A 26,616-nucleotide genomic window follows, 5' to 3' on the forward strand; every position below is an offset into this window, starting at 1 on the left:
GCAGAAACCAATGGGAGCCATTTATTTTAGACATTTATTCCACGAACAAGTTTTCAAGAAGACATCTAAGTGAACACTGATACAAAACAATGAATCGACATCTATTTGCTCCGGGTCTTGGAATGCATTCAGAGGCAGAGGCTTCCAGTTTCACAAGTTACTCAGACACTCCTTTAGTCAGGGCTGCCCCAGCTCCTCACAGCTGAGTCTTGTCTGTCACCGGGAGCCAGACCTCCTGACAGGCTTCCTTCACTTCAGCCTACCGGCCACTGGGTATGGAGGTGCTTGGGGGGCTGCCTGCTGTGGATCATGAGGGACTTGCCCTTTCTCCTTCCCAAACAAGCTCCTGGGCTGACTTTGCTGTCACAGCATCCCTTCCCTTTCCTGAAGCATGAGATGGAGTTGGTATGGCCAGATGCGGCAGGCACAGGAGAGCTGGGCCGGCAGCCTGATCTTCTAACGTCTTCCGCATCTGTATCACGCTCCACAGCCTCATGAAACATTAGAGCCACAGCAACTTGGCAATCAAGTTCAACTTCTCTTCAGATGAGGCGCCAAGGCCCAGAGAGGCTATGATGTATCAAACAACGCTCATTAAGTAGTGACAAGACTAAAACTGTCTCTTTCAGCTTCTGGTCTCATACTCATTCCACCAAGGCAGGCTGCCCTGAGCCGTTTGTGTGTGAGGTTTCCCTCTTTTAAAAACTGTTTCTTTCCAGATGAATGAATTAGGTTGAATGCATTAATAACATCACTGGTAAGAACTGGAGGTATCTGTGGCAGTAACAAAGCAAGCCTAGGTGGGACATACGAGCCCAGTTTCCAAAATACCTTTGATAAGATGACAGTGAAAAGTTGTCTATGCTGTTTTTCAAAAACAGGATTTGACACAATTTACAAGGAAATAAGACAAAATGAAATAAATATAGGTTGGGGTAGGTGGCTGAGGTGGGCTGTAGGTTTTCTTGAGCTTTCCAGCAGCCAGAAGAGAGACAGAAAAAGCAGCTTAAGTTATAAAAATCACAGTGTTTGTGATACATACATACAGATCTACACGCATATGTAGATGTGTGTGTGTGTATATATACTGCGCTTAGGATCAGAGCTTTCCTTGGTACTGAGATCTAGATAAAAAAAACCTTTTTCTATGAATCTTCATAAAGGCAATGTTATATGATCTAAAAGACACATTGATCTGAACATGATTATTCATTTTGACTTACATGTACCAGATGAAAACAAATAAAATGCAGGGAGACAAGTAGTGTTGGTCTAAAATGGGGGATAGACCTTCCATTTCTTCAGAACAAAGTTCATCAAATTAATGTAACACATTTCCAGACAGCCCATTTACAATTAGGAGTAGAGGTAGGGGAACCCAAATTCCACCTCAGCTTGCTCCCAGGCATATAAGAGTTAAATAGAATCAGTTTGTCCCACTAGAGAGGGAAAGGCTCTTGACCCTTTCCTGCCACTGGGGAAGGGTGAGAGATGAAGGTACAGAATATGATTCTGGGCAACCTAGCGAAACTCTTCTGCAGGTGAAGGTGATGTTCTCATGACTGAGCTCCTGGCCCTCTGTAGCTGCCATGGTGTAAGTGGTCCCCCCTTTTGCTGTGATACTTCCTCTATCAACTGTGAGTTCCTTGAACCCAGGCACCATGCCCCTTCCTTCCTTTTTGTATCCTTCACTGTGGCTAGAACATGGCCTTACATATAACAGTGCTTCATATTTATGAATAAGTCATCTACTTTCCTGAATCATGCTTCCATATAATATCAATCCTGTGTACGTATTACTAAGTGGTTATTTCTATTAATGTGCATCTTCTCTAGAGCTGGAATTCCAGAACATCTATACAATATAAACACAAGCCCACTGGCACCACACACATCTTACTGTGCTATGCATACTACCAACATGGAACTGTACTTAGCATTAGAAATCTTTAACTTAGACGACACAGAAAAATCAACCTACTGAGATGTGAAAAGTCATAACATTTCCAACAAACATAAACCAGAAACATTTATCAATGTTTACCTGAGTCACCTGCCTTCCAACAGGCCACGCCCCATTCTGGCACCAAAAATTAGATTTCTTTGTACAGCACCTACCCTCCTAGGTACTTTGCTGAACAAGTTTCAAAAGATTGAAAACATACCAAAAGGAACAGTATCATTTCCAGATGGCTTCAAATAAGACCATTTGACAAGGAAAGGGAGAGATAAGAACAAAATAATCACTTACAAACAGCCCTGACTCCAGTTCCCTTTCCATTAAACTTGTGACTTCTCCCTTGCCAAAGCAAAGCCACCCTGGGTTACCTACATACTAAGGGAATAAACACCACTAGCTCCATCCTGAAGCAACTGGCCCTGGAAAATCAAATTTCTGGGTTTTATCTGCAACTTCAAAAGTGAATTAACCATCCCCCATCAGAACTTTTCCTTCAGTGTTTACTGGGTTACTGCTGGGGGTTCTCAAAGAGATTTTTCAGACAAAACAGGTAAATGAGGAAAACAAAAATGGTGTTCTGGATTTCTGGACTGAGGTTTTTATGAATGTTCCCACTTTTCACCCAGTGAGCTCTAGGGTTGTATAAGTTACTTGGGGCACTACAGTTAGGTTTCTGATGCGGTGAACAGGGACTAGAAGCCTCAGGAATAGAGACTGGGAGATTTAACAGCCAGCCCCGAGAGCACTGATCTAAGCTGAGATGGCCATCTGATCTACAGCAGGCCAAAGGAGTACAACCGGTCTTAGAAATGTTTCAGGTGTCTATTACCTCTTCCCTATCCCCTTAAAGTTTTAGAAACACTATTATTATACTGCAGTGTGGGGGTAGGAGGTACAAAATATGCCAACATACCAGTCATGTTCTAAATAAGAGCCAGAGAAATTAGAGGATAGAACTAGAACGTGTCTGAAATCCTGCTTTACTTTAGTGAGACACACCATGAACAGGCCTCCTATTCCATCTGAGGAGGGCACGGTAGTTCAGAAGAGGTCGGCAGGCGCACCCAGAGCAACTGAGAGGTAAGTGCAGGGCTACAAGAAACAGTACAAGGACCTGGCATTACTTATAGACCGGAGAAGCAGCAGCCAGGGGATTTAAGTCTTCAGGTACAGAAAAGGATGAGGGGTGATCAATTGCTTCTCACCTCCACGTAGGGCAAGGCATTAGTAACAGGACTTCAGTAACAACACAGGGATTCTGCCCTAGCTATTTGGATCAACTTCTTGACACAAAAAAAGGTACACTGTAACGGACTTCTGAGGAAAGCTATAAAATCTTCACTCTTCTTTTGTGGATCTCTTCAAAACCAAGATGGATTTGATGTAGTTCTGATCAGACTCCTCAAAGTTTTCCCTAAATGTGAAAATCTGTTATCAAGTTGCATCCAGGATCTCATGGAGTAGGTAACAACAACAAAAAAACTTTTGGCATTTTTTATATCCTTGAAAACAACTCTCATCCACATGGAAGGATCTTGAATGTTGCCAGACTTAGCAATCCATCTGCAGTGGCCTCAACGTACTGAGGAGTATTTCATTCTGAACTTGGACAATACATCTTCTCCACATTCTTAAAGGAGAAGCCGAGACACACAGAAGAAGAGGAACAGACTGATCAAGTTAGAGGCAGAGGTGAGAACAGGATGAAGATGGGAATTACACTTCATAGCTAAGAAAAGATTGCTTCCAAGATGAGATTAGGGTAAAATGGCTAAAGGGGCATTTAGGAAGAGAAGATCATCATCAAAAAGTTTTCCTAAATTCATCAATCTTTCCCTTATGTGGGTTCTCAGGGCAATACAGAGATGGAGGGTGTGGCAGAGGCTTTTCTCTCACATGAACTTCCCGATGTTTGGTAAGAACAGAACTCTTATTGAAACGTTTGCCACACTGGGCACATCCATAGGGTTTCTCTCCAGTGTGTATTCTCCGATGTTCTCGAAATCTTGTACAGTTACTGAAACTTTTTTCACAGTCCACACATTTGTAGGGATTCTCCCCAGTGTGAACTCTCCGGTGGGCGCTGAAATGAGAACTGTTGGTGAAGCTTTTCCCACACTCTCCACACTGATAGGGCTTCTCACCGGTGTGGGTTCTCTGATGTATAATAAGACTAGAGCTCTGACTAAAGCATTTTCCACACTCTCCGCATCTGTAGGGTTTCTCTCCTGTGTGGATTCTCTGGTGGGCACCAAAATTTGAGGAGTCATTAAAGCTTTTTCCACAGTCAAGACATTTAAAAGGTTTTTCACCTGTGTGGATTCTTTGGTGTCTGATCAGGCTCCTGCTCCTACCAAAGCACTTCCCACAGACACCACACTTGTAAGGATTCTCCTTGTGGTGGGTCATCCGGCACATCAGACGAGCGCTCCTTCCAAAGCTTTCTCCGTATTTGAGAAGTCTGTAGGGTCTCTTCCCCACAAAAGGCCTCTGATGCACAACGCCTTTCCCTAAATCTCTAGGCTGAGACATCGGCTTTCCCTGTCTAATTCCTTGAAGATTCTCCCATTGTCTTCCTGAGATGCATTCCCTTTTGTGATATTTGCTGGGGGCGGTATTCTGGGAAACAACTCTTTTAGACTTTTCTATTAATGCCCTACGCTGTTCCATGTCCTTATAAACTACCTGTGCTGGATCCTCCTTGATGCTATTTCCAAATTCAAAATCTGAAAAAAACAAAAGACAATACAAATTTCATACAAGTCTGATGTTAACCATAAACGACCTGGCTTGCAAGGCTTGATCCGTTTACTCTCCATACACTTCTCTAACCTCAGACCATGTGACTCTTCCCTGATTCATTCTGCTGTATTTCTTTCCATTCATAAACAGGCCAATAACAGCCAGTACAGAGTAGGCCTTCAGAAATTGTTCCTGCATTATAATCCAAACCATCATTCCCCATCCATATCCCAATTAACATGAGGGCAACCTGGCTTATCTCCCTGAAGTTCCACTCTAATTCATCCTATTTTCATAATTTCACCTCTATACTAAAGCACACTACATCACACTGATCTACAGATTAGATTCTGACCAAGTCCAAGTTCCTTGAGGGACTTGAGTAACTAAATTCCTCTACATATCTAATCGTATCCCATCCAAGAGTACCTGTTTCTTCTGAAATGTTCTTCTCACTTTATTTTTCAGGCTGTCCTATAAACCACACTAATTGAAATCTTAATTCTCACTGTTCCCCAAATTGGAATTATTTTCTCACTCTTTTCATCTACATCCCACATTCACTACATCTTGGATCCAGATTTTCTGTGAAGTTTTCTGGACAGAGAGCATGACCTTGTGAAGAGAGACAAGCTTTGGAATTACACGGCTCTGGGTCTGGTCCCATCTTGGTCAGTTATGAACTGTGTGATTTTTGTATTAACTTATTATGGAAAATTCAAACACAGAAAAGTCTGGACAACAACAGTATGTATAATGAACTCCCATGAATCACTTACCTACATTTAACTATGACCTATTCATGGCCAATCCCATTTCATTTCCACTCCCACACACTCCCTGCTCCCTCCATCCAGACTACTTTGCAGCCAATTCCAGACATCACATTATTTCATCCGTAAACATTTCACAAGCTGTGCAACTTAGGCCCAATTCAGGTTGACTTGATTCCCAAACCCTTGTTCTGAAGCATCTGCTCTCCTGCCTTGTTTCTATTGCCAGTTTCAACATTACCTTCCTTCCATACATTCAGTGGAAACCACAGATAACTCTCAATCCCAAGTACGGAGGCTGTGGCATGGGAAGCGGAAAGGAGGGCAGCCATCAATCAATCTAGTCACTTAAGTAAAAAGCCCTAACAATTCCATCTTTCACTTATTAGTACTTTTTTTGTCACCCAGGCTGGAGTGCAGTGGCATGATTATAGCTCACCACAGCCTTGACCTCCCAGGTTCAAGTGATCATCCCACCTCAACCCCCCAAGTTGCTGGGATTACAGGTGCACACCACCACTCCCAGCTAATTTTTTATTTTTTGTAGACATGGGGTCTATGTTGCCTAGGCTGGTCTTGAACTCCTGCATTCAAGCGATCCTCCCACCTTGGCTTCCCAAAGTGTTAGAATTACAGGTGTGGGACACCACATCTGGTCTGTCAGTACTTCTTTTGAAGTTTTCTGATTGAGTACAATGTTATTCTGAGATTTGGAGGAAGTCGCAGCCTAGCAGTTGGCTTGGAGAAAGCTTGATAATTTGATGATATGTCTGGAGCTCACTTTAAAAACAAGATTCACAAGGACTTTGTTTCCAGAGTTATCAAAGCCAGGGTTCTACAGGACTTAATTCAAGCCTTCATACTATCATTTCCCATATATATACTAAGCTAGAGTCATTTGCTTCAATAAACTAGTCCTGAATTACCCTGCACATTCAACTGATTGCCGGGGGGCTTAATGTAGTGTTATGGGAAGATGGAGCTCCTGTCCTTCAGGAGCTCACCATGTCTGTGAGATCTTACATCTAAAGTGCTCAGTGCCATAAGACAGAGACAGACAAAGTATGGGAGGTGAGACATGGAGATATGTAGAGCGAAGGACATTCAACGTGGAGGGAACATCGCAAGCTAAAGTTTGGATGGGAAAGGGCTTGAGGTGTGTGTAGGAAATAGCCAGTAGTTCTGCTCTGAATAAGCACAGAGTTGAGGAAGGAAAACACTAACATGTAGACTAGAAGAGTAAGATAAGCTCAGATCAAAAATGGCTGTGAAACCTTAATAAGAGTGTGGGTGGGGAAAACTGGTTTGGAGGCTTTTACAACAGTCTAGGCAAGAGAGAGAGAAGACTGAACTAGACAGTGGCTAATGGTAACTGAAGAGGGGACAGATAGATGTGATAGTCTGGATGAGGGCGGGAGCCCACAGGGAAGAGCCATGGTGTGGTAAGGAAGATGGTGATGTTAGTTTTGAACATCTTAAGCCTGAGTTACTAGTGACAGGCCCACGAGGGCCTAAGTCAGTGGGAAACATGCAGGTGGAGCTCAGGACCAGAATAAAGTCTTTCATTTAGTCTCTGCCTCTCTTTTTTGTCTTGCACACCACATATAACTATAAGATGTTCTTCTTTTGTGCTTACTGACACTCTTCCTTCATCCAAGATTTTTCTCATGTGTAATTCCAAGTTTTTCTTCCCCACAGTACTTCCAGGAGATACAAAACCCTGTCTGACCCATACCAACAAAAACCAAGGCTGAGAACCCAAGGACTGAGTCACTCTAAAGTGAGTTCCTCCTTTGAAGAGAAGCACCATGAAAACAGGAACTTTTGGTTGGTTTGTTTTTTTCAGATGGAGTCTCACTCTGTCACCCAGGCTGGAGTGCAATGGCACAATCTCGGCTCACTGCAACCTGCGCCTCCTGGGTTTCAAGTGATTCTCCTGCCTCAGCCTTCTGAGTAGCTGGAATCACAGGTGCCCGCCACCACACCCAGCTAATTTTTGTATTTTCAGTAGAGACAGGGTTTCGCCATGTTGGCCAGGCTGGTCTCAAACTCCTGACCCCAGGTGATCCACCCGCCTCAACTTCCCAAACTGCTAGGGTTACAGGTGTAACCTGTAACCTGGCCAGGAACTGTTTTATTCACTGCTATATCCTCTGTTCTTCAAGTAGCACAGGCACTCAAATATTTGTTGAATGAAGGAATATTCATGAGCTATGTGCAAGATCTACTGATTTTTCAGTAAATCACACTTACTCCTCTTTTGGACTAAAACTCTTTGGTTTTGCACCTTACCATTTGGGCTCTGCAGCAGACCTGGAGGTTCTTGGAATTCTGGCTCTTGCATAATTTCCTCCTCGCTCATTCTCTCACTGCAAGAGTCTTCTATTACTGCCTCCTGTGAGGTCTCTTCAGGTTCCCAGCCTGTAGGTTCCTGGGGTTCAACCTCAATACCCCCTCTTTCTTGCCTTGAAGGTGATGAGACTTCTTCTGGGGTGCTGGGGAAAGGAGCAGGTGCCCGAGAGTTCATCAGGGCATCCATCTCCTTGTAGAACGCGCAGGACTCTAGCATGTGGCCATTTTTCACCTTGCGGTAACTCTTCTGAAGGCTTTTGAACTTGGTTCGGCACTGTTCTGGTGTCCGGAGGAAGCCGCACTCTCGAAGTTGTTCAGCTACAGCCCCATACAATTTGCTCTTCCGATGACAGGCTTGAAGCGCTTCATAAAACCGAGTCTCACGGAGGATATCAAGAAAAGTCTTGGTTTCTTCATAGCCCCAGTGCACACCTGCCATTTGGGGACAAAGTTCACAATGTAAGAAAGAAAAGGAGTCTGTAGCCTCTATACTATATACATTAAGAAATATAGAGGTAAAAAAAATTCCATTTACAGTGGCAACAAGAACTACAATATGCCTAGGAATAAGCTTTGCAAGAAATGAGGTCTATATAAAAATGTGTAATATCATAAAACTAGAAAAAATGACGAGACACCATTTATGAATAGGAAGACTCCAGTTGTACAGATATCATTTCTCATATGAATCTATAGTCAAAATCCCAATCAGATTTTTAAAATTGAAATTGGTAAACTAATCTCAAAGCTTATTTGGAAGAATAAAAATGCACTCCCCAAATCTGCCATTGCTACGGTGATTAACTACACGATTTAGTTCTCTAGAAGGCTCTTTCCAAAGCAGTTAAGAATAATGACTAGAATTTCCAATAGGAAGTTTTCCCCTCAAATTTCCTACCACTTTTGTAACCAGTCTTCCTTAAGGAGCAGAACTATGTTCAGAGTAGTTTTTGGATGTCATTGAATCCTCTACTTTGAGATGAAATGATCTGCACGATAAGACTATGTTCTGCATTTATAGCAGAATAAAACTTTTCAGGGCATATCTAAATATAATTTGTAAAACATACTTTTTGTATGTCTTGTAATCTATAGTAGGAAAAAATCTCTATCCTCTATCTTACTAGGTGGTCTCTTCCAGGCCTATGACTGGATTCCCATATTTGAGACCACCCCAAGAGTCCCAGCCTCATGTTGATGGATTTTCAGATTGGTGAGACCTGTCTAGGCCTAATGTGTCTTCCCATCTTAGCAGATGTTTATTTTTTATTTTTTGAGACATAATCTCACTCTGTTGCCCAGGCTGGACTGTAGCAGCACAATCATGGCTCACTGAAGCTTTGAACTCCTGGGCTCAAGCGATCCTCTCGCTTCAGACTCCTGAGTAGCTGGGCCTACAGGAGTGTGCCACCATGCCTGGCTAATTGTTTTATTTTCTGTAGAGAAAGAGTCTCGCTGTGTTGCCCAGTTGCTCTAGAACTCCTGGCCTCAAAGGATCCTTCCACCTCAATCTCCTAAAGTGCTAGAATTACAGGTATGAACCACCGCATCCAGCCAGATATTTCTTTTGAATGGGTTTAGTCATGAATACATTCCCTAGCCTGATTTACTTTTCCATCCTATGTAAGAATTTATAGGCTGGGTGCGGTGGCTCATGCCTGTAATCCCAGCACTCTGGGAGGTCGAGGTGGGTGGATCATTTGAGATTGGGAGTTTGAGACCAGCTTGACCAACATGGTGAAACCCCGTCTCTACTAAAAATACAAAAATCAGCCAGGTGTGGTGGTGGGCGCCTGTAATCCCAGCTACTTAGGAGGCTGAGGCAGGAGAATTGCTTGAACCCACCCAGGAGGAGGAGGTTGCAGTGAGCCGAGATTGCGCCACTGCACTCCAGCCTGGGCGACAGAATAAGACACCATCTCAAAAAAAAAAAAAAAAAAAAAACGAATTTATCTCTAGCTGGAGTAAAGAAACATTACTAACAACAGTGATACCAGGCAATGCTGTATTGTATTTTAGTATTTTCACAGTGCCTTCATTTACATTATTCTATTTAACACTAATAACAACCCTATGAGGTATTCTTTTTCTTTTTTTAAATTATATTTTATGTTCTAGGGTACATGTACACAACGTGCAGGTTTGTTACATATGTATACATGTGCCATGTTGGTGTGCTGCACCCATTAACTCGTCATTTACATTAGGTATATCTCCTAATGTTATCCCTCCCCGCTCCCCCACCCCACAACAGGCCCCAGTGTGTATGATGTTCCCCTTACTACGTCCAAGTGATCTCATTGTTCAGTTCCCACCAGAACTCAAACAAATTTACATGAAAAAAACAAAGAACCCCATCAAAAAGTGGGCAAAGGATATCAACAGACACTTCTCAAAAGAAGACATTTATGCAGCCAACAGACACATGAAAAAATGCTCATCATCACTAGCCATCAGAGAAATGCAAATCGAAACCACAATGAGATACCATCTCACACCAGTAAGAATGGCAATCATTAAAAAGTCAGGAAACAACAGGTGCTGGAGAGGATGTGGAGAAATAGGAACACTTTTACACTGTTGGTGGGACTGTAAACTAGTTCAATCATTGTGGAAGACAGTGTGGCGATTCCTCAAGGATCTAGAACTAGCAATACCATTTGACCCAGCCATCCCATTACTGGGTATATATACCCAAAGGATTATAAATCATGCTGCTATAAAGACACATGCACACGTATGTTTATTGCAGCACTATTCACAATAGCAAAGACTTGCAACCAACCCAAATGTCCATCAGTGACAGACTGGATTAAGAAAATGTGGCCCTATGAGGTATTCTTTGTCATATTTTACAGATGAGAAAATTGAAACTCAAAGTAGTTACATGATGCGTCTACTGTCGCACAGTTATTAACTGGTGATTTAATTCTGCCTCTCTCAGTCACGAAGTATTTAATATCAGCTCTCTTTTGCATGGTGTATTTGTCTGCCTTTTTAATTTTAATGTCTCTGTATTATATTTAAGATGACTCTCTTAAAAGCAATTAATGTCTGATAATCTTAGTCCTTTAAGTTTGGAATTAACTATATATTTGGATTTATATCTTATTTTTTTCCATCTGACTCATCTATTTTGTATTCTTTTTTCTCTTCTTTCTTGTCTTCTAATTTTAGATTACGCAAAACACGTTTATTTCATTTTTAATGAAAACCTGTTGAAACTGTTACATAATTTTGTACTGGTTATTTTAGATAATGTAATAATGCATGCTTGACTTATTATAATCCAATACAATTGATTGCTTTATGCCAATTATCAGATAATACTAGATCCTTAGCACCCTTTAACTCCATTTGTCTTCCTTCCATGAGGACCCAAACACTCAAAATCCATGCTGTGCTCTAAAGTGAAAACGATTCCTCCATGGCCGCTCGGAGCTGTTACTCTCTGACTGCAATAGGGGTAGCAGCAAGCACTTGAGAGTACTTCAGTGATGTGACCACACCACAGTGAAAGTGGTGAGGTGTGTGTGACAGCACCCCCCTGGGTTTGGTCACTTCTGGTCTACTCCTTTTTCCACAAGATCACACATCTGTTTTCTTACAAGAGAAACAAAGCACAATTCTTACCACTGAGGTTCTGAAATAAGACAGGGGCACCATGGATTTCAGACTTGCGGATAAATTCAACGCCCATTTCATCACCATCAGAATCTTCTGCAGCTTCCTCCTCCTCCACCAAGCTGATGTGTTCCTTACCACTGATGGCAATTCTCTTCAGTCTGGGGAGAGGTATCATCTCCTTTGGCTTATCAGTGGACGAAGCATGGGCTGCAGGGTTCAACAAAGCATCCATGTCCTCAAAGAAGGCGCAGGGTTCTAGCATGTGGCCATTTCTCACCTTTCGATAGCTTTTCTGGAGACTTTTGAACTTGGTTCGACACTGTTCTGGGGTTCGAAGGAAGCCACATTCTCGCAACCATTCAGCCACAGCACCATACACCTGGCTATTTCGGGGACAGGCCTGAAGTGTTTCATAAAAGCGAGACTCTTTGAGAATTGCCAGGAAAGTCTTTGTTTCCTCATAGCTCCAGTGGACACCTGCTATCTTTTCATCTTCTAAACCCCACTGCTGCTGCTCTCTCCATGTTTTTCCTGTACTCCTTGCAGGGACCTGAATAGCATGAACTGACTTTTCCTTGACGTAGTTGCTTCGTAGGATACTTCTCTTGTTAGAGGAATGCAGACCTAGAGTCCATGGCTCCCTTCTCTGTTCCAACCGGGTTATCTTGTTAGATGTAGACGCCGTACTTCCTATAGTAAAAGAAACATATTTCATGGTAGACATATAAGTCATTACTGCATGCCTCAATCTTCTGCTGTCACATGCTCTCCTGGGCCACTTGTTCACACCCAAACCTTTCTCAGCTGTGACACTGCACATTTATTTTTACATGACTTCCTTGGTACAAACACCTACTAACTTACATGATCATTTTACTTCTCATGTATGTACCATTTCTTTTCGTAGCTAGTTCTTAAAAGAAAACCTTTAAGGGTAAGAATATACATTTTTAATCTTTGATTCCCTCTCAGTAGCCAATGTTGTGTTAGGTTCAGGGTATGCTTCTACTCAGTATTTGTTACTTGTAAAATAAAGTGAGTATTTTCCCCACATTCCCCTCCATGCCCACCCCAACATACATACATATATATGTACTGGGACTACAAGAGATGAGAAGTCAAGAATTTTTTGTTAAACTGTATTACAAATCTATAGTAATCAAAACAGTATGGTACTGGTATGAAAACAGACACAAAGACCAGTGGAACGGAATAGAGAGCCCAGAAAGCAATCCATGCATGTATGGCTAAATAATCTTTGACAGAGTGCCAAGAGTACTAGGAAAAAGTCATCTTTTCAACAAATGGTGCTGGGAAAACTGGATATCCAGATGCAAAAGAATGAAACTGGACCCCTCTCTTACACGACTCACAAAACTGAACTCAAAATGGATTAAGCCTTAAATGTAAGACCTGAAACCATAAATCTCCTAGAAGAAAACACAGGGGACAAAGCTCCTTGACAGTGGTCTTGGCAATAATTTTTTTGGATATGACATCAAAGCACAGGCAATGAAAGCAAAAATAAATGAGTGGGACCATATCAAACTACAAAGCTTCGTACAGCAAAAAAAATCTAATCCAAAACAACAACAACAAAAAGTCAACAAAGTGATGAAAAAATCTATGGAATAGAAGATTTGCAAACCACTCATCTGCTAAGGGGTCAATATCTAAAATATATAAGGAACTCCTACAATTCAATAGCAAAATAACAACAACAAACCAAACAATCTCATTAAAAAATAAGCCAAAGACATGAATAGACATCTTCCCAAAGTAGACATACAAATGGCAAATACGTACAGGAAAAGGTGCTCAACATCGCTAATCATCAGGGAAATGCAAATCGAAGCCACAATGAAATATCACTTCATACCTTTCAGAATGGGTATCATCAAGGAGACAAAAATAAGAAGTGTTGGTGAGAAGAAAATGAAACCTCTGAATATTGTTGGCGGAGTTGTGAATTGGGAAGTCATTATGGAAAACAGTACAGAGGTTCCATAGAGAACTAAAAATACAATTACCATATGATCCAGCAATCCTGCTACTGGGTATATATGCAAAAATATTAAAATTAGTAGGCCAAAGAGGCACTACCACTGCAGCATTATTCACATATAGCTAAGATACGGAAGCAACCAGGAGGCTGAATGGATAAAGAAAATGTGGTCTATATACACAAAAGAATACTATTCCGCCTTAAGAAAATTCTGCCTTTTGCAACAACATGGATGAACATGGAGGACATATGTTAACTAAGGTAAGCCAGGCACAGAAAAGACATATATCACATGATCTCACTTTCTTGGCAGGATCTAAAAATGTCCAACTCATAGAAGTAGAGAGTAGAAGATGGTTACCAGAAGCTGGGGGAGAAGGAAGGAGGAATGGGGAAAGTGGAGATTTGATCAAAGGGTACAAAATTTCAGTTAGATGGGAGGAATAAACTTTAGTAATCTATTATACAGATTTAGTAATCTATTACATAGTGACTATAATATGTAGTAATGCTTTGTCTATTTCAAAATTGCTAAAAGAGTAGATTTTCTTTTATTTTTGAGGCAGAGTCTCGCTCTGTCACCCAGGCTGGAATGTGGTGGCACGATCTCAACTTGCCTATGCCTCCTGGGTTCAAGCGATTCTCCTGCCTCAGCCTCCCAAGTAGCTGGGATTACAGGTGCCCACCACCACACCCAGCTAATTTTTGTATTTTTAGTAGAGATGTTGTTTTGTCACGTTGGCTAGGCTGGTCTCAAACTCCTGACCTCAGGTGATCCACCTGCCTTGGCTTCCAAAAGTGCTGAGATGACAGGCATGAGCCACTGTGACTGGTCTAAAAGAGTAGATTTTAGATATTTTCACCATGGGAAAATAAGTATGTAAAGTGATAATTTTTTTTTTTTTTAAGACAAATTCTCCCTCTGTCCCTCAGGTTGGAGTGCAGTGGCAGGATCTCGGCTCACTGCAACCTCCGCCTCCTGGGTTCAAGCAATTCTCCTGCCTCAGCCTCCCGAGTAGCTGGGACTACAGGTGCACACTGCCACGCCCGGATAATTTTTGTATTTTCAGTAGAGACGGGGTTTCACTATGTTGGCCAGGCTTGTCTTGAACTCCTGACCTTGTAATCCACCCACCTTGGACTCCCAAAATGCTGGGATTACAGGCATGAGCCACTACGCCACGCTGAGGTGATGGATTTGTTAATTAGCTTGATTTAATCATTCCCCAATGTAAACATGTATCAAAACATCACATTGTACCCTATAAATATATACAATTATCTGTCAATTAAAAAAAGACAAATAACAAGGTTTTGGAGAAAAGGGAATCGTCGTGCACTACTGGTGGGAATGTAAACAGGTACAGCCATTATGGAAAACATTAGGGAGGCTCCTCAAAATATCAGAACTACAATATGATCCAGCAATCCCACTTATGGTATATACCCCAAGGAGACAAAATCAGCATCTTGAAGAGATAGCCATACTCCTGTGTTCACAGTTCACAGTGAATAGTCACTGGACTATTCACAATAGTCCAGACATGGAAACAACCCAAGAATCTGCTGACAAATGAATACTGAAAATATGAAAATACAGGAAAAAATATATATAATGGAGTACTAGTCAGTCATAAAAAAGGAGAAGCCTGGGCGCAGTGGCTCAATGCCTATAATCCCAGCACTTTGGGAGGCCAAGGTAGGTGGATTACAAGGTCAGGAGTTCGAGACCAGCCTGGTCAACATAGTGAAACCCCGTCTCTACTAAAAATACAAAAATTAGCCAGGCATGGTGGCATGCACCTGTAGTCCCAGCTACTTGGGAGGCTGAGGCAGGAGAACTGCTTGAACCTGGGAGGCAGAGGTTGCAGTGAGCCGAGATTACACCACTGCACTCCAGCCTGGGTGAGAGTAAGACCCTGTCTCAAAAAAAAACCAAAAAAAAACCAAAAGGAAATCCTGCCATTTGTGACAACACAGATGAACTTGGAGGGCATTGTGCTAAGTGAAATAAACCAGAGAGAGGAAGACAAATATGATCTCACTTACATGTGGAATCTAAAATGCTGAACTTAAGAGAAAGCGAGAAGAGAACAGTGGTTGCCAGAGGCTTAGGTAAGAGGAGATGTTGGTCAAAGGGTATAAGCTTTCAGTTATATGATTAATAAATTCTAATTATCCAGCATGATGGTTACAGTTAATAATATTATAGTGTATACCTGAAATTTACTGAGAGTGTAGATCTTAAGTGTTCTCAACACACAAGTACATAACCATGTAAGGTGATGGATGTGTTAACTCAAACGTGGTTATTATTTTACAACGTATATGTACAAAAAATCATCAAGTTGCAATATGATATTCTTAAATATACACAATTTTATTTGCATATATATACATATATATATTTTTTGAGATGGAGTTTCGATCTTGTTGCCCATGCTGGAGTGCAATGGTGTGATCTCAGCTCACCGTAATCTCCGCCTCCTGGGTTCAAGCTATTCTCCTGCCTCAGCCTCCCAAGTAGCTGGGATTACAGGCATGTTCCACCATGTCCAGCTAATTTTGTATTTTTAGTAGAGATGGGGCTTCACCATGTTGGTCAGGCTGGTGTTGAATTCCTGACCTCAAGTGATCCGTCTGCTTTCACTTCCCAAAGTGCTGGGATTACAGGCATGAGCCACTGTGCTTGGCCTTATTTGCATATATTTAATAAACATTACATTTATTTGTACCCCAGTAAAGCCAAAAAAAATTAGGTAGAAGAACCTAATTTCCAAACAAAAACTTACAGGAACCCACAAATATATACATCAAAGAAATAAAATTGACTTGTTTTGCTTAAGGAGGTTGAGGGTGGGTGGGCAAAAAAAGCCTTATAGCTTCTTATAGAGCTTTGTGGTCCTGAGACACATCAAAGATGTCTTTCTCCTCAAAAGAGATTGAGATCCACTCTTCTGTTACATGAAGGGGAAAGATAATCTGTGACTTCACATTTGAAAATTATTGGTACAGATACATTTTCATAAGTATTTATTGAAAACAAAATATTTCATTAATAACGTATTTCATTTAAAAAAACAACTTCTGAAGACATTTTGGTGAGGTTAATAGGAAAGAGCTGTTAAGAACAGAAAGCAAATTGAGAATGTGCCAGCTTACAATACAAAAGAGATGAACATGTCGTAATTTGAATCCTAGCTACATTGCTTTCTTCACTTTTTGATCAGGGGAAGTTCCTTAAGCTCTCTAAGCCTCAGTTTCCTATGGAATAATACCATTTACTGTACTATACCATTTTATATAATACAAATATGACATTCATATGTAACTCCTCTCCAATGTTTTAATCACTAAATTATTATTATTTTTTTTACTGGAAGAAGGAATGGGTGAGGGAAGAGAACCTGGCTAAGTAATTACACTGCACAATCCTTAGAGATCCTTTAAGTGTTAACATTTATATCTGACTATCTTCCAATCAGTAGAAATGAATACATTAGAAAGCCCCAAGTCTTATATTTGGAAAGGGAAGGAATCCTTACCCAGGGAGACCATGTTCCCAACATTCTCCTTCCTGAAATCCTGGTAGAGGTCCCTGTGGGCAGGAATCTGATGCACACTCTTTTTGTAGGAAAAGCCTCTGGCCACGTGGACATCTTTCACTGGTTCCTGTAATGACACTAACACCAATGACTACCAAGATAACTGCACAGGTCTTCAAAGGATGAACAATCATGGATGAGGCAGAGAAGGACCCTAAATAAGAACTGAAATCGACGAACAAGTGGATAGTTTGTGCCAAATGAAGCAGAAGAGAAAGAATCATAAGATGACAAGATAAGCAAGATGATCCAGCAAGGAGTCTCATTACTCAGAAGACTGGGTCCCATCTTTTTGGGAAAAGGAGTAACGGGGAAAAAGTCTCTTGTGGAGAGTATAAAAATTTGAGGACAGTGAAGGCACAGAAAAGCATTGTGCCTAAATACCCTAGTAAGGAAGGCCAGAGAAGACAATTATGGCAGGGCATGGTGGCCCACACCTGTAATCTCAGCACTTTGGGAGGCCGGAGTGGGCGGGTCACTTGAAGTCAGGAGTTTGAGACCAGCCTGGGCAACATGGTGAAACCCCGTCTCTACTAAAAATATGAAAACTTAGCCAGGTGTGGTGGCATGCACCTGCGGTCTCAGCTACTCAGGAGGCTGAGGGAGGAGAATCGCTTGAACCCGGGAGGCAGAGGTGGTTGCAGTGAGCTGGTATCGTGCCACTGTACTCCAGCGTGGGTGACAGAGTGAGACTCCATCTCAAAGAAAAAAAAAGACAATTACAATGTACCTGGGACCCAGCAGGAAGCCGTGTGGTTGTCACTTCCTGATCTAGGGTATTCCATTCATCAGCAAGGGCAGGAACCCAGGGAGAAGGTCGAGCTGTAAGAATAGAAAGAAACGATTAGTAATCTGGGCTTCGACCCTTTAATTCACGCTGTCTCTCGTTTTAAGAGAAGAGTATGTATTGAAACACCAACAAATATAAATTCACCATTTTCTCTGTGAGTTGAGAACAATGCCCAGAACCACAGTACCCTAAAGCTGGGATCATAACCTCAAATTCTTTCTGGGGGTAAGCAAGTAAAGTACAAGATGAAGGGGGCCAGGTAAGGACTGTGGGAACTGGAGAGCACACATCTGATTGAAAGGGCACCGCCAATGCTCACGTCCCACTCACGTCTCAGTGTGAGACTATGGCTGTGGTTCCTCCCCTCCTTCCCTTCGCCCCTCTTCTGTTTCCCTTCCTTTCCCTTCCTCCCTCTCTCTCTCTCTCACAGTCTCTCTCTCTCAACCATGGACATTTGCAATGCATTCCATCATAATATAAATTTGGGGAGGCATAAAAAAGTATAGTAGTACTGAATCTTGCCTCTCAGTGAAGAGCTGTATAAGTCAGACATACTTGAGGTTTAAAAATAATTGTGCCATTCTGGGGGAAAGGAAACTAACATTTATTGAGCACTATTATGCACTGGCTCCTTTACGCTGCCTCATTTAATCTGCACTAATGGCCTTGTTACTTCCCTTTTAAAGATGAGAGGACTGGGCGCAGTGGGTCACGCCTGTAATTCCAGCACTTTGGGAGGCCAAGGCGGGCAGATCACCTGACATCAGGAGTTCAAGAGCACCCTGGCCAACATGGTGAAACCCCGTCTCTACTAAAAACACAAAAATTAGCCAGGTGTGATGGCACACGCCTGTAATCCCAGCTACTCAGGAGACTGAGGCACGAGAATCGCTTGAACCTGCGAGGTGGAGGTTGCGGTGAGTCGAGATCGTGCCATTGCACTCTAACCTGGAGCAAGACTCCACCTCAAAGAAAAAATAAAATAAAATAAAATAAAGATGAGAGAGTGGAAAGTCTGAGAAGTATCCTGACCAAGGCCTCATACATTAAAAAAAAAAAAAATGGCAGAGCTAGGTTTTGAATCGAGGTCTGTCTGCCTCTAAAGCCTAAGCTCTTAGTCTCTGTGCATTCATGTTCCTTTTCATATTATTTGCCCAAGTTCACAGACAGAGGGTGGCAGAGACAAGATATAAACAGAAGACTTCTGACGGCAGGTCCAGTGATGTTTCCCTTCCTCTCTTTAAGCCTGAGATGAAGCCACAGTTCAGGAGATAGAGAGATCACTGTGGACTGGGAAGGACAAGGTATTCATTTCCTAGTATTTGACCTGATTCATTAATGTGCAGGGCAGCTATGAATGTCAGCGGTCCCTCCTCTGCAAAGTCTTAACTGTTTAACCCTCTCGTATGCCACTTCTGTGATGCCTTGTGAGTCAAACTTCAAACACAAATGTCTTGTTCCCTTTCAAACAGCTTTTTGACTTGTTTAGTCAGCCAAGAGCACATACACATGGCAGGACTGAAAAACACAAGATTACTGTAGGGCCTCGGCCTCCCAAAATGTTGGGATTATGATGTGAGTCACTGTGTCTAGCTGTGGAGAGTTTAAATACCACCACAAGATCTCTTAGCTGGTCCAGGCAATCTGTTTCCCCAGTTTGGATCTTTTTTTTTTTTTTTTTTTTTTTTTTGAGACACGGTCTCGCTCTGTCACCCAGGCTGGAATACAGTGGTGTGATCACGGCTCACTGCAGCCTCAACCTCCTGGGCTCAAGCAATCCTCCTGACTCAGTCTTCTGAGTAGCTGAGACCACAGGTGCATGCCATCACACTCGGCTAATTTTTTTTTTTTTTTTTTTTTTTGCAATTTTGTAGAGACTGGGTTTTCCCATGCTTCCCAGACTCAGTTTCCAACTTTATGATACCTTTTCACTTATATTGCACATGTTCCTAATTCTTGAAGTGAATGAAATCTTTCTCCTTAAATACTCTATTTTGAATATGTATCTGGGAGGCCCTCCACTGGGCATTCACGGCGTTGGGGGTACCATGGAAATCTGCCTCAGCCTCTGCACTGGGCATGCTCCAAGTCTTCCCTCTTACCATTCTTCGGTAAGGGCCGACGTTCTCGCTTTCGGTTCAGCTGTTCCTGGTGTACTGAGTGGAGGCTTCCAGCTTCCTCCCGAGACACCACCCTGGGTTGGGTCTCCACCTGCTCTGGCTGGAAGTCTGCTACCTCCCACGCTGCTCCAAGTAGGGCATGCTTCTCCGGGTGCACGGGACTGCTGACCTGAGAAATGAAGTCAATACCATAAGAGGGAGTAAAACAGGCCCATATCAGGGCGAAATTCTCCTAGGAAAGACATCAAAGAAGGACAGAGACATGAGAAGGAATGAAAATTCCACTCCATCCCCAATGGAGTATCTGAGAGCGCTGGGCTAAGAGTACTGTCCAGCAGTCTGGGTGTAAGGTAACAGAAGAGCATTCTTTTTTCTGAAACAGAGTTTCGCTCTTGTTGCCCAGGCTAGAGTGCAATGGCACCATCTTGGCTCACTGCAACCTCCACCTCCCAGGTTCAAGCAATTCTCCTGCCTCAGCCTCCCAAGTAGCTGGTATTACAGGCATGCACCAATACACCTGGCTAACTTTGTATTTTTTTAGTAGAGATGGGGTTTCACTATGTTGGTCAGGCTGGTCTCGAATTCCTGACCTCAGGTGATCAATCCGCCTCAGCCTCCCAAGGTGCTGGGATTACAAATGTGAGCCACCACGCCCAGCCAGAGTAATCTTTATTACTAAACAGAGGGGGAAATCTGTCAGGAGTGAAAGAGCCTCCTTGTTGCTAGAATAGATATTACTTGACTCTTTATATTTGTTAAATTCGCAAAGAAGTAAAAGTTACCAGGACATGAATATATTCACTAGTGAAATGAAAACTTCCAAAATTAATATCCACATCTATCTGTCTATCCCTGACGAACACAGGAAACTGCTGATAGATCTATACACAATGCAAGTCCGGTGCAAGGTGAAACTGCAAATCTTGCAAATACTGCAGGATTTCACGAGGTTCATGAAAGGGAGGTTGAAGAACAACTAGAAGAGCATGCAAGCCACTGAGAAATGAAGATGTGGCAGTTAGACTGGAGGAGAGTGACAGAAATGACAGCATGAGAGCACTTCAGAAGACACTGAGTGGAACAGTAAATGCTTGGAGACAGCTCTGGGATAACGAATGAAGTCTTTTTATTTATTTATTTTTTTTTAAAGGGGGAACAGAATAGCCTTTTTTGATCAAAATGCGAAAGTGAACCTCTATGACGCAAAACCATATTGTTCTCTTATATTGTTTTGTTGCAAACATTATGCCAATGACGACGATAAATGCTTAGGTGAATAATGTCTGGTTTCCATTGCAAGGTAATATTTCAACCAAAGCTTTTACTTTTGTATTTCATATGAAACTCTGATCCCCTTTTAAGTGGATTCACTTAAAGTGAAAATATCCCCTTACAGGGTCTTTTATTAGTACCATTTATCTTTCTCTGAAAAGCACTTCTTTCTACAATACATCCTGCCCACATGCCTTTCCCATTCCATTTTTTCTAAGTACAAAAATTTGGAAAATCCTCTCTCACCTGCTGCCTTAGTCTTCCAGTCTCTTTTTCCAAATGCACTACCAGGGCCACCGCTTCCTCTCCACTTTGCGGACACTGCTTCTGTGCCCAAGCCTGAATCTTCTCGGGTAAAATGGTGAGAAACTGCTCAATCACCAGCAGCTCAAGTATTTGCTCCTTGGAACGCATTTCTGGCTTCAGCCACCGGCAGCAAAGTTCCCAGAGTTTACTGAAAGCTTCATGGGGTCCGGTCACATCCTCGTAACAGAATTGCCTGAAGCATTTGCGGAAGGTCTCACAGCCATCCGATCCTTCCAGAATGGGCTCTGATGCCCACTCGGGGTCCTTTTCCATCTTCATTATTAGGCATCCCTCAACCTCCAGGGGCGAGTCGATCTGAGAGTCGAGGGCTACAGCCATGCTGCAGCCCAGGGGTCAATTTCACGTCTAGCTCAAGGTGGGGACCCAAAGAAGACGCCAAGCGCTCCCTGCTTAATCTTCCTGGGAGTGTGGTAAGGTAGGGAGGTAAAAACGGCCAGGTCAGCAGGAACAGGGTATTCCAGGCTGATTAATCAAATCTATGCCAGGCCCTTGAAAAGGTGAATGTATACCCTAAGATGCAAAAGCCCGGCCTCTTCTCCAAACAAGATGTGACCCCGCAATGTGGTTTTCCAGGGTGCATCCCTCTTAGTGCAAAGTCGGAAACCGGGAGGCTGGAGGACTGGTAGAAAAATGAAGCTGGTTGAGGAAAGGCTGGGCGGAGGCGGACAGCCGGGCCAGGAGGGGGTGTGTCCGCTACTCCAGGGTCGGGCTCCGAGAGGCGAGGCCCCGAGTGGGTGGGGCCGGATGTGCAGGCCCCGCCCGGCGCCAGAGTCCGGGCTCGGGTCACGGCAGCATCCCCGGGCCGCTGCGGATGCCCCTGGGGCCTGGCGGAGTCCGAGAGCGGCGCCGGGCTCTTTCGGGCCCACTACGGCCCCAACCGTCCTCAGGAAACCTCTGCCCACTGAGGAAAGGCCACAAAAACCGTTCCGCTCGGAACGGAGAAGAGCCGCAGGCCGAAGCTAGGCCTCGCAGGGGGCAGCGGCCGCCTCCTCGCGTTCGGCCTCGTCCACTCGGCCCGCGGAGAGCGCGGGGGGCGCTGGGAGCCGCAGCCACGCATGCGCCGCCTGCCACCAAGCGCCGCGGGGCCCGCGCGAGGCGTCCTCGCGGGCGAGGGGCTGGGGGAGGGGGCCCGTGTGGAGGACTCTCGCGAGAGCGCGCTGCGCGGCGACTGGGCGCCGAGGGTCCTCCCGGAGCGGAGGGACACAGAGGGACTCTAGGGCACCTGCCATCGCGAACAGTATGGGAGCGGGAGGCGAGTGCCGCTTCAGGCGGAGAATCCAGGCGGTGGCGGGACCTCTCTGAGGCGGAGTTGCCGCCACCGAGGCCTGGCTGCCGGGGAAGAAGAGCACGGGAGCGCGGACTCGTGTTGCTGGCGGAGGGACACGGAGTTGCGGCGGAGGGATTTGGGCCGTGTTCCTGGACCAGGGCCGCGGTCGCGGCTGGAGTGGGTCACCAGACTCCGTGGGACTTTCTTGCCCTGGCGGAGGCGCACGTGTGGCCTTTGCCTTTGCCGGCGGAGGGATCTGTGCGTGGCTCCAGGTCTTTCCTGGCGCTGTCCCAGCTCAGTGCTTTCTTGTTGCCCCTGGCGTTGGGGAGGTGGATGTGGTCGAGCCTGAGGAGAAGGGGGCAGAGGGGTCTCGGGGCCAGCGTTCCGCCATCCAGGCCCGAGCTTGCCCCCTCATGGTGCTGCCCCTGTCCCCGATTTCATAGACTGGCTTTCCCTCTCGAGCACCTACTATGTGCCAGGCTGCGCTTTGCGCGCTTGGCAGAGGCAACAGTGTCACCAGGGGGTGCTGGTTTCTCCCCAAGGGGCTTTTGTCTGTCCCTTGTTGCAGAGCTAGCGCATGAGACCAAGTGTGAGTGTCAGGCCGTTCAGCCTTCAGTGGCCATGGAATTGGAGAAGTGGAAGCGTAGCTCGCGAGTCAAGCTCTCAGCTCTTGAAAACTGAGAAGTTACAGGTAATAGGGAGTGTTGACGAAAAGTAAAACTGAAATATTTGAAGAGATTTATTCTGGACCAAATACGAGTCACCGTGGCCCGTGACACAGCCCTCAGGAGGGCCTGAGAACATGTGTCAAAGGTGGTCGGGGTGCAGCTTGTTTTTTTACGTTTTAGGGAGGCATGAGACATCAATCAAGTACATTAAAGAAATACATGGGTTTGGTCCAGGAAGGCAGAACAACTCAAAGGGGTGGGGGTCGGGGTGGGGGCTTCCAGGCTATAGGTAAATTTAAACATTTTGTACTTGACAATTGGTTGAGTTTGTCTAAAGACCTGGGATTGATAGAAAGGAAATGTACAGGTTAAGATAAAAGTGGAGACCAAAGTTCTTTTGAAGTCTTATGGTGGCTGCCTTTAGAGACAATAGATGATAAATGTTTCCTATTCAGATCTTCAAAAGGTGTTAGACTTTTAGTTAATCTGTTTAGGATTGGGAAGGCCTGGAAAAAAAAGATGTAGCTATGTTAATAGATGTTCTTTACAGAGGCACATTTTCCCCCACAAAGGATAGGTTTTGGGGGAAAATGCTGTCCTTTATGGAAGAAATTGCAAAATAGGGCAAAGAAACATGTTTTGGGGTAAAATATTTTGACTTTCTTCTTTGTCACGTAATGTTATGCCAGAGTCAGATTGGAAAGTAAGTCATCATATATAGGGTTAAATAAAGCCCATCTGATGAATATTTATGGTTTGTAGGGCATGACTCCCCAGATCCCTTAGATAGGAATTTGGGCAGGATTTAGAAAATCAGAGTTTAGGCCGGGCGTGGTGGCTCACGCCTGTAATCCCAACATTTTGGGAGGCCAAGGCAGGTGGATCACTTGAGGTGAGAAGTTCAAGACCAGCCTGGCCAACATGGTGAAACCCTGTCTCTACTAAAAATACAAAAATTAACTGGGCGTGGTGGTACACACCTGTGATTCCAGCTGCTCGGGAGGCTGAGGTGTGAGAATCGCCTGAACCCGGGAGGCAGAGGTTACAGTGAGCCGAGATAGTGCCCGAGATAGTGCCACCACACTCCAGCTTGGGTGACAAATTGAGACTGGGTCAAAAAACAGAAAACAAAAAACATACAAATCAGAGCTTAGTCCTCAGGTGTCCTTAATGAAGGGGCTGGGCATTAAGAGCAAGGCAAGGAGGCAGAAGGAACGCTTGAGCCCGGGAATTGGGGACCAGCTTGGGCAACATGGCAAGACCCTGTCTCTAAAAAAATAAAAAATAAAAAAATAAAAAGAATAGGAGGAGGAATATTCATGTTTTTTCTTGGGAAGGGAGGTAGATTTTCCTGGAATCAAGGAGCTAACCTGTTTTTTTGTCCTTTTCGGGTCATGATGGTGATTGTCAACTGTCATGGCGCCAATGGGAATATCATTTAGTACTGAAGTTGGATGAGGATGAAGCTAGAGGTTCTTGAGAGGTGGAGTAAGCTAAGAAGGAACCTATGACCACAGACATCCTGTTTTCTAAAAATAAGCAGAGTTAAATCTGAGTAGGCATTTAGCTATGTCATGGAGGCATTGCATTGGGTAACAAAAGCCAGGTAGGCGTCCAGCTAAGTCCCCTAGGCCCTGCAACGGGTAACAGCAGTACTGACTGTATGTTAGAGAAAAGCTTGCTTGAGTATAATTATTGTTTTGCCTGACTTTGTAAATTATTCACTAAAAACAGTCACAGCAAAAACAGGACCTTCTTCAACAGATAAAACACACAGACCAGCAGCTCTGGGAACGGGCTGATGGTCCCTGCACAATCTAGTCACAAGGCGTTGACCAAGAAAGTAATGATTAACTGCCCATCTGAGACTGTGCATGATTGACGAGAATGTTTTTTGTTTTGTTTTGTTTTTTGAGACAGTCTTGGTCCGTCGCCCAGCCTGGAGTGCAGTGATCTTGGTTCACTGCAGCCTCTGCCTCCTGAGTAGCTGGGACTACAGGTGTGCGCCTCTGCACCTAGCTAATTTTGTATTTTTAGTAGAGATGGCGTTTCACTATGTTGGCCAGGATGGTCTCGAACTCCTGACCTCAAGTGATCCACCTGCCTCAGCCTCCCAAATTGCTGGGATTACAGGCATGAGCCACTGCCCCTGGCCCACAAGAATGTTTTGATCATTATTTCTCCTAATTTTCCTTAAAATTCCTGGATCTAGAGGCACAACTGAGAAAGGTGGTCTTTGAACGCTAGTGCACTGCCTTTTGCAGGTTGCTGGTTTCTTGAATAAAGCTAACTTTACGTTCACCAAAGCTTGTCTTTTGAGTTTTTGGCTTTCAGGCGACGAGTGGCCTGGACACCAGTTCGGCTACATGTATGTCAGTGGGCAAAACAAAAATCCTTATTCTGGGAGGTAGATAGCTTATTAGAACACACAACCTAATCACTTCTTTCCCAAATGTTAAAAATTGAGCCAATTTTAGCCCCGGAAACTTAGGATAGCATGTACGTAACAGGCATTAGCTGAGGGTGGGGCAGAGAGAATCAGTGGGGCACCTCGTATATGCCAGGGGTTGTATCAGCATCCATACACAGCTCATTTTTCTTTTTAAATAATACTGAGGACCTATTTAATGCCAGATATGGTGGTAGGTAGGGAGCAAAAGCAGGATTCCCCTCCCATTAGTGAGTTTTCAGACTGGTGGGAGAGGCAGGAATTGAGCAAGTAATCCACCAACTGATGTATAATTCTAAGGGAGATGGGTGCCACCAAGAAGAGACATGGTGCTGACAACCTGTGTCTGTCAGAGGGATTTGATCTATTTGGGAGGTCTGGAAAGGTTTTTTTTAAGAAGCAGTGCTAGGGGTGAGATCCAAAGGAGGAGTAAGAGCTAATTAGGCAAAGCCTAGTCCTCACAAAAATCCTATAAACCAGATATGATTGCCTCCATTTTAGAGTTTAGGGCATTGAGACTTCAGCAAGGTGATGTCACTGCCCAAGGTTACATCAGATTAAATGGTAACCCAGGATTCAGATTCAAATAAGAGTGGGGTCCTTTACATTCTCCTTGGGCTATTTGGTGGTTTTAGGAGAGGCAAGTATCACAACTTGGG

At 43.9% G+C, this 26,616-nt stretch overlaps 2 protein-coding genes and 1 long non-coding RNA gene across 7 annotated transcripts in view; 2 read left to right on the forward strand and 1 right to left on the reverse strand.

Moving 5' to 3' along the window:
• Positions 1-22,599, reverse strand: ZKSCAN2 (zinc finger with KRAB and SCAN domains 2). The gene is made up of 7 exons (XM_001099539.5): positions 21,493-22,599; positions 19,957-20,143; positions 17,795-17,886; positions 17,005-17,131; positions 11,461-12,144; positions 7,768-8,259; positions 1-4,686 (listed from the first exon to the last, which is right to left on the reverse strand). The coding sequence occupies exons 1-7, from the start codon at positions 21,889-21,891 to the stop codon at positions 3,764-3,766; spliced, it is 2,904 nt and encodes a 967-aa protein (XP_001099539.2). The 5' UTR covers positions 21,892-22,599; the 3' UTR covers positions 1-3,763.
• LOC144338148 (uncharacterized) lies at positions 22,327-25,814 on the forward strand. 4 transcript variants are annotated; one of them, XM_077986610.1, is made up of 2 exons: positions 22,327-24,355; positions 25,618-25,814. In XM_077986610.1, the coding sequence occupies exon 1, from the start codon at positions 22,385-22,387 to the stop codon at positions 23,519-23,521; it is 1,137 nt and encodes a 378-aa protein (XP_077842736.1). In that variant the 5' UTR covers positions 22,327-22,384; the 3' UTR covers positions 23,522-24,355; positions 25,618-25,814. The 4 variants fall into 4 exon arrangements, with proteins under 4 accessions (XP_077842736.1, XP_077842739.1, XP_077842738.1 ...); XM_077986613.1 differs by lacking the exon at positions 25,618-25,814 and adding an exon at positions 24,501-24,807 and having other exon boundaries at positions 22,331-23,681; XM_077986612.1 differs by lacking the exon at positions 25,618-25,814 and adding an exon at positions 24,512-24,807 and having other exon boundaries at positions 22,336-23,692.
• LOC114674471 (uncharacterized) overlaps positions 22,341-26,616 on the forward strand; it is a 125,618-nt gene continuing 121,342 nt past the window's right edge. Inside the window, exon 1 of one of the 2 annotated variants that reach the window (XR_013411994.1) lies at positions 22,341-23,531. This is a non-coding gene — a long non-coding RNA (uncharacterized LOC114674471). The remainder of the gene's footprint in view (positions 23,532-26,616) is intronic. The other variant, XR_013411995.1, reaches the window with a different exon arrangement.

Source organism: Macaca mulatta, chromosome 20, assembly GCF_049350105.2.
Source record: "Macaca mulatta isolate MMU2019108-1 chromosome 20, T2T-MMU8v2.0, whole genome shotgun sequence".
Lineage (NCBI taxonomy): Eukaryota > Metazoa > Chordata > Mammalia > Primates > Cercopithecidae > Macaca > Macaca mulatta.

Bases quoted from the DNA above. Each gene is read 5' to 3' on its own strand.
- ZKSCAN2 (XM_001099539.5), bottom strand. From the start codon at position 21,891: ATGGCTGTAGCCCTCGACTCTCAGATCGACTCGCCCCTGGAGGTTGAG. The intron at 17,887-19,956 runs GTAAGAGGGAAG...CTATTCTTACAG, and splicing joins TCGGCCCTTACCGAAGAATG to CTCGACCTTCTCCCTGGGTT. The intron at 12,145-17,004 runs GTAAGGATTCCT...CTTTTACTATAG, and splicing joins TGGGAACATGGTCTCCCTGG to GAAGTACGGCGTCTACATCT.
- LOC144338148 (XM_077986610.1), top strand. From the start codon at position 22,385: ATGCCCCTGGGGCCTGGCGGAGTCCGAGAGCGGCGCCGGGCTCTTTCG.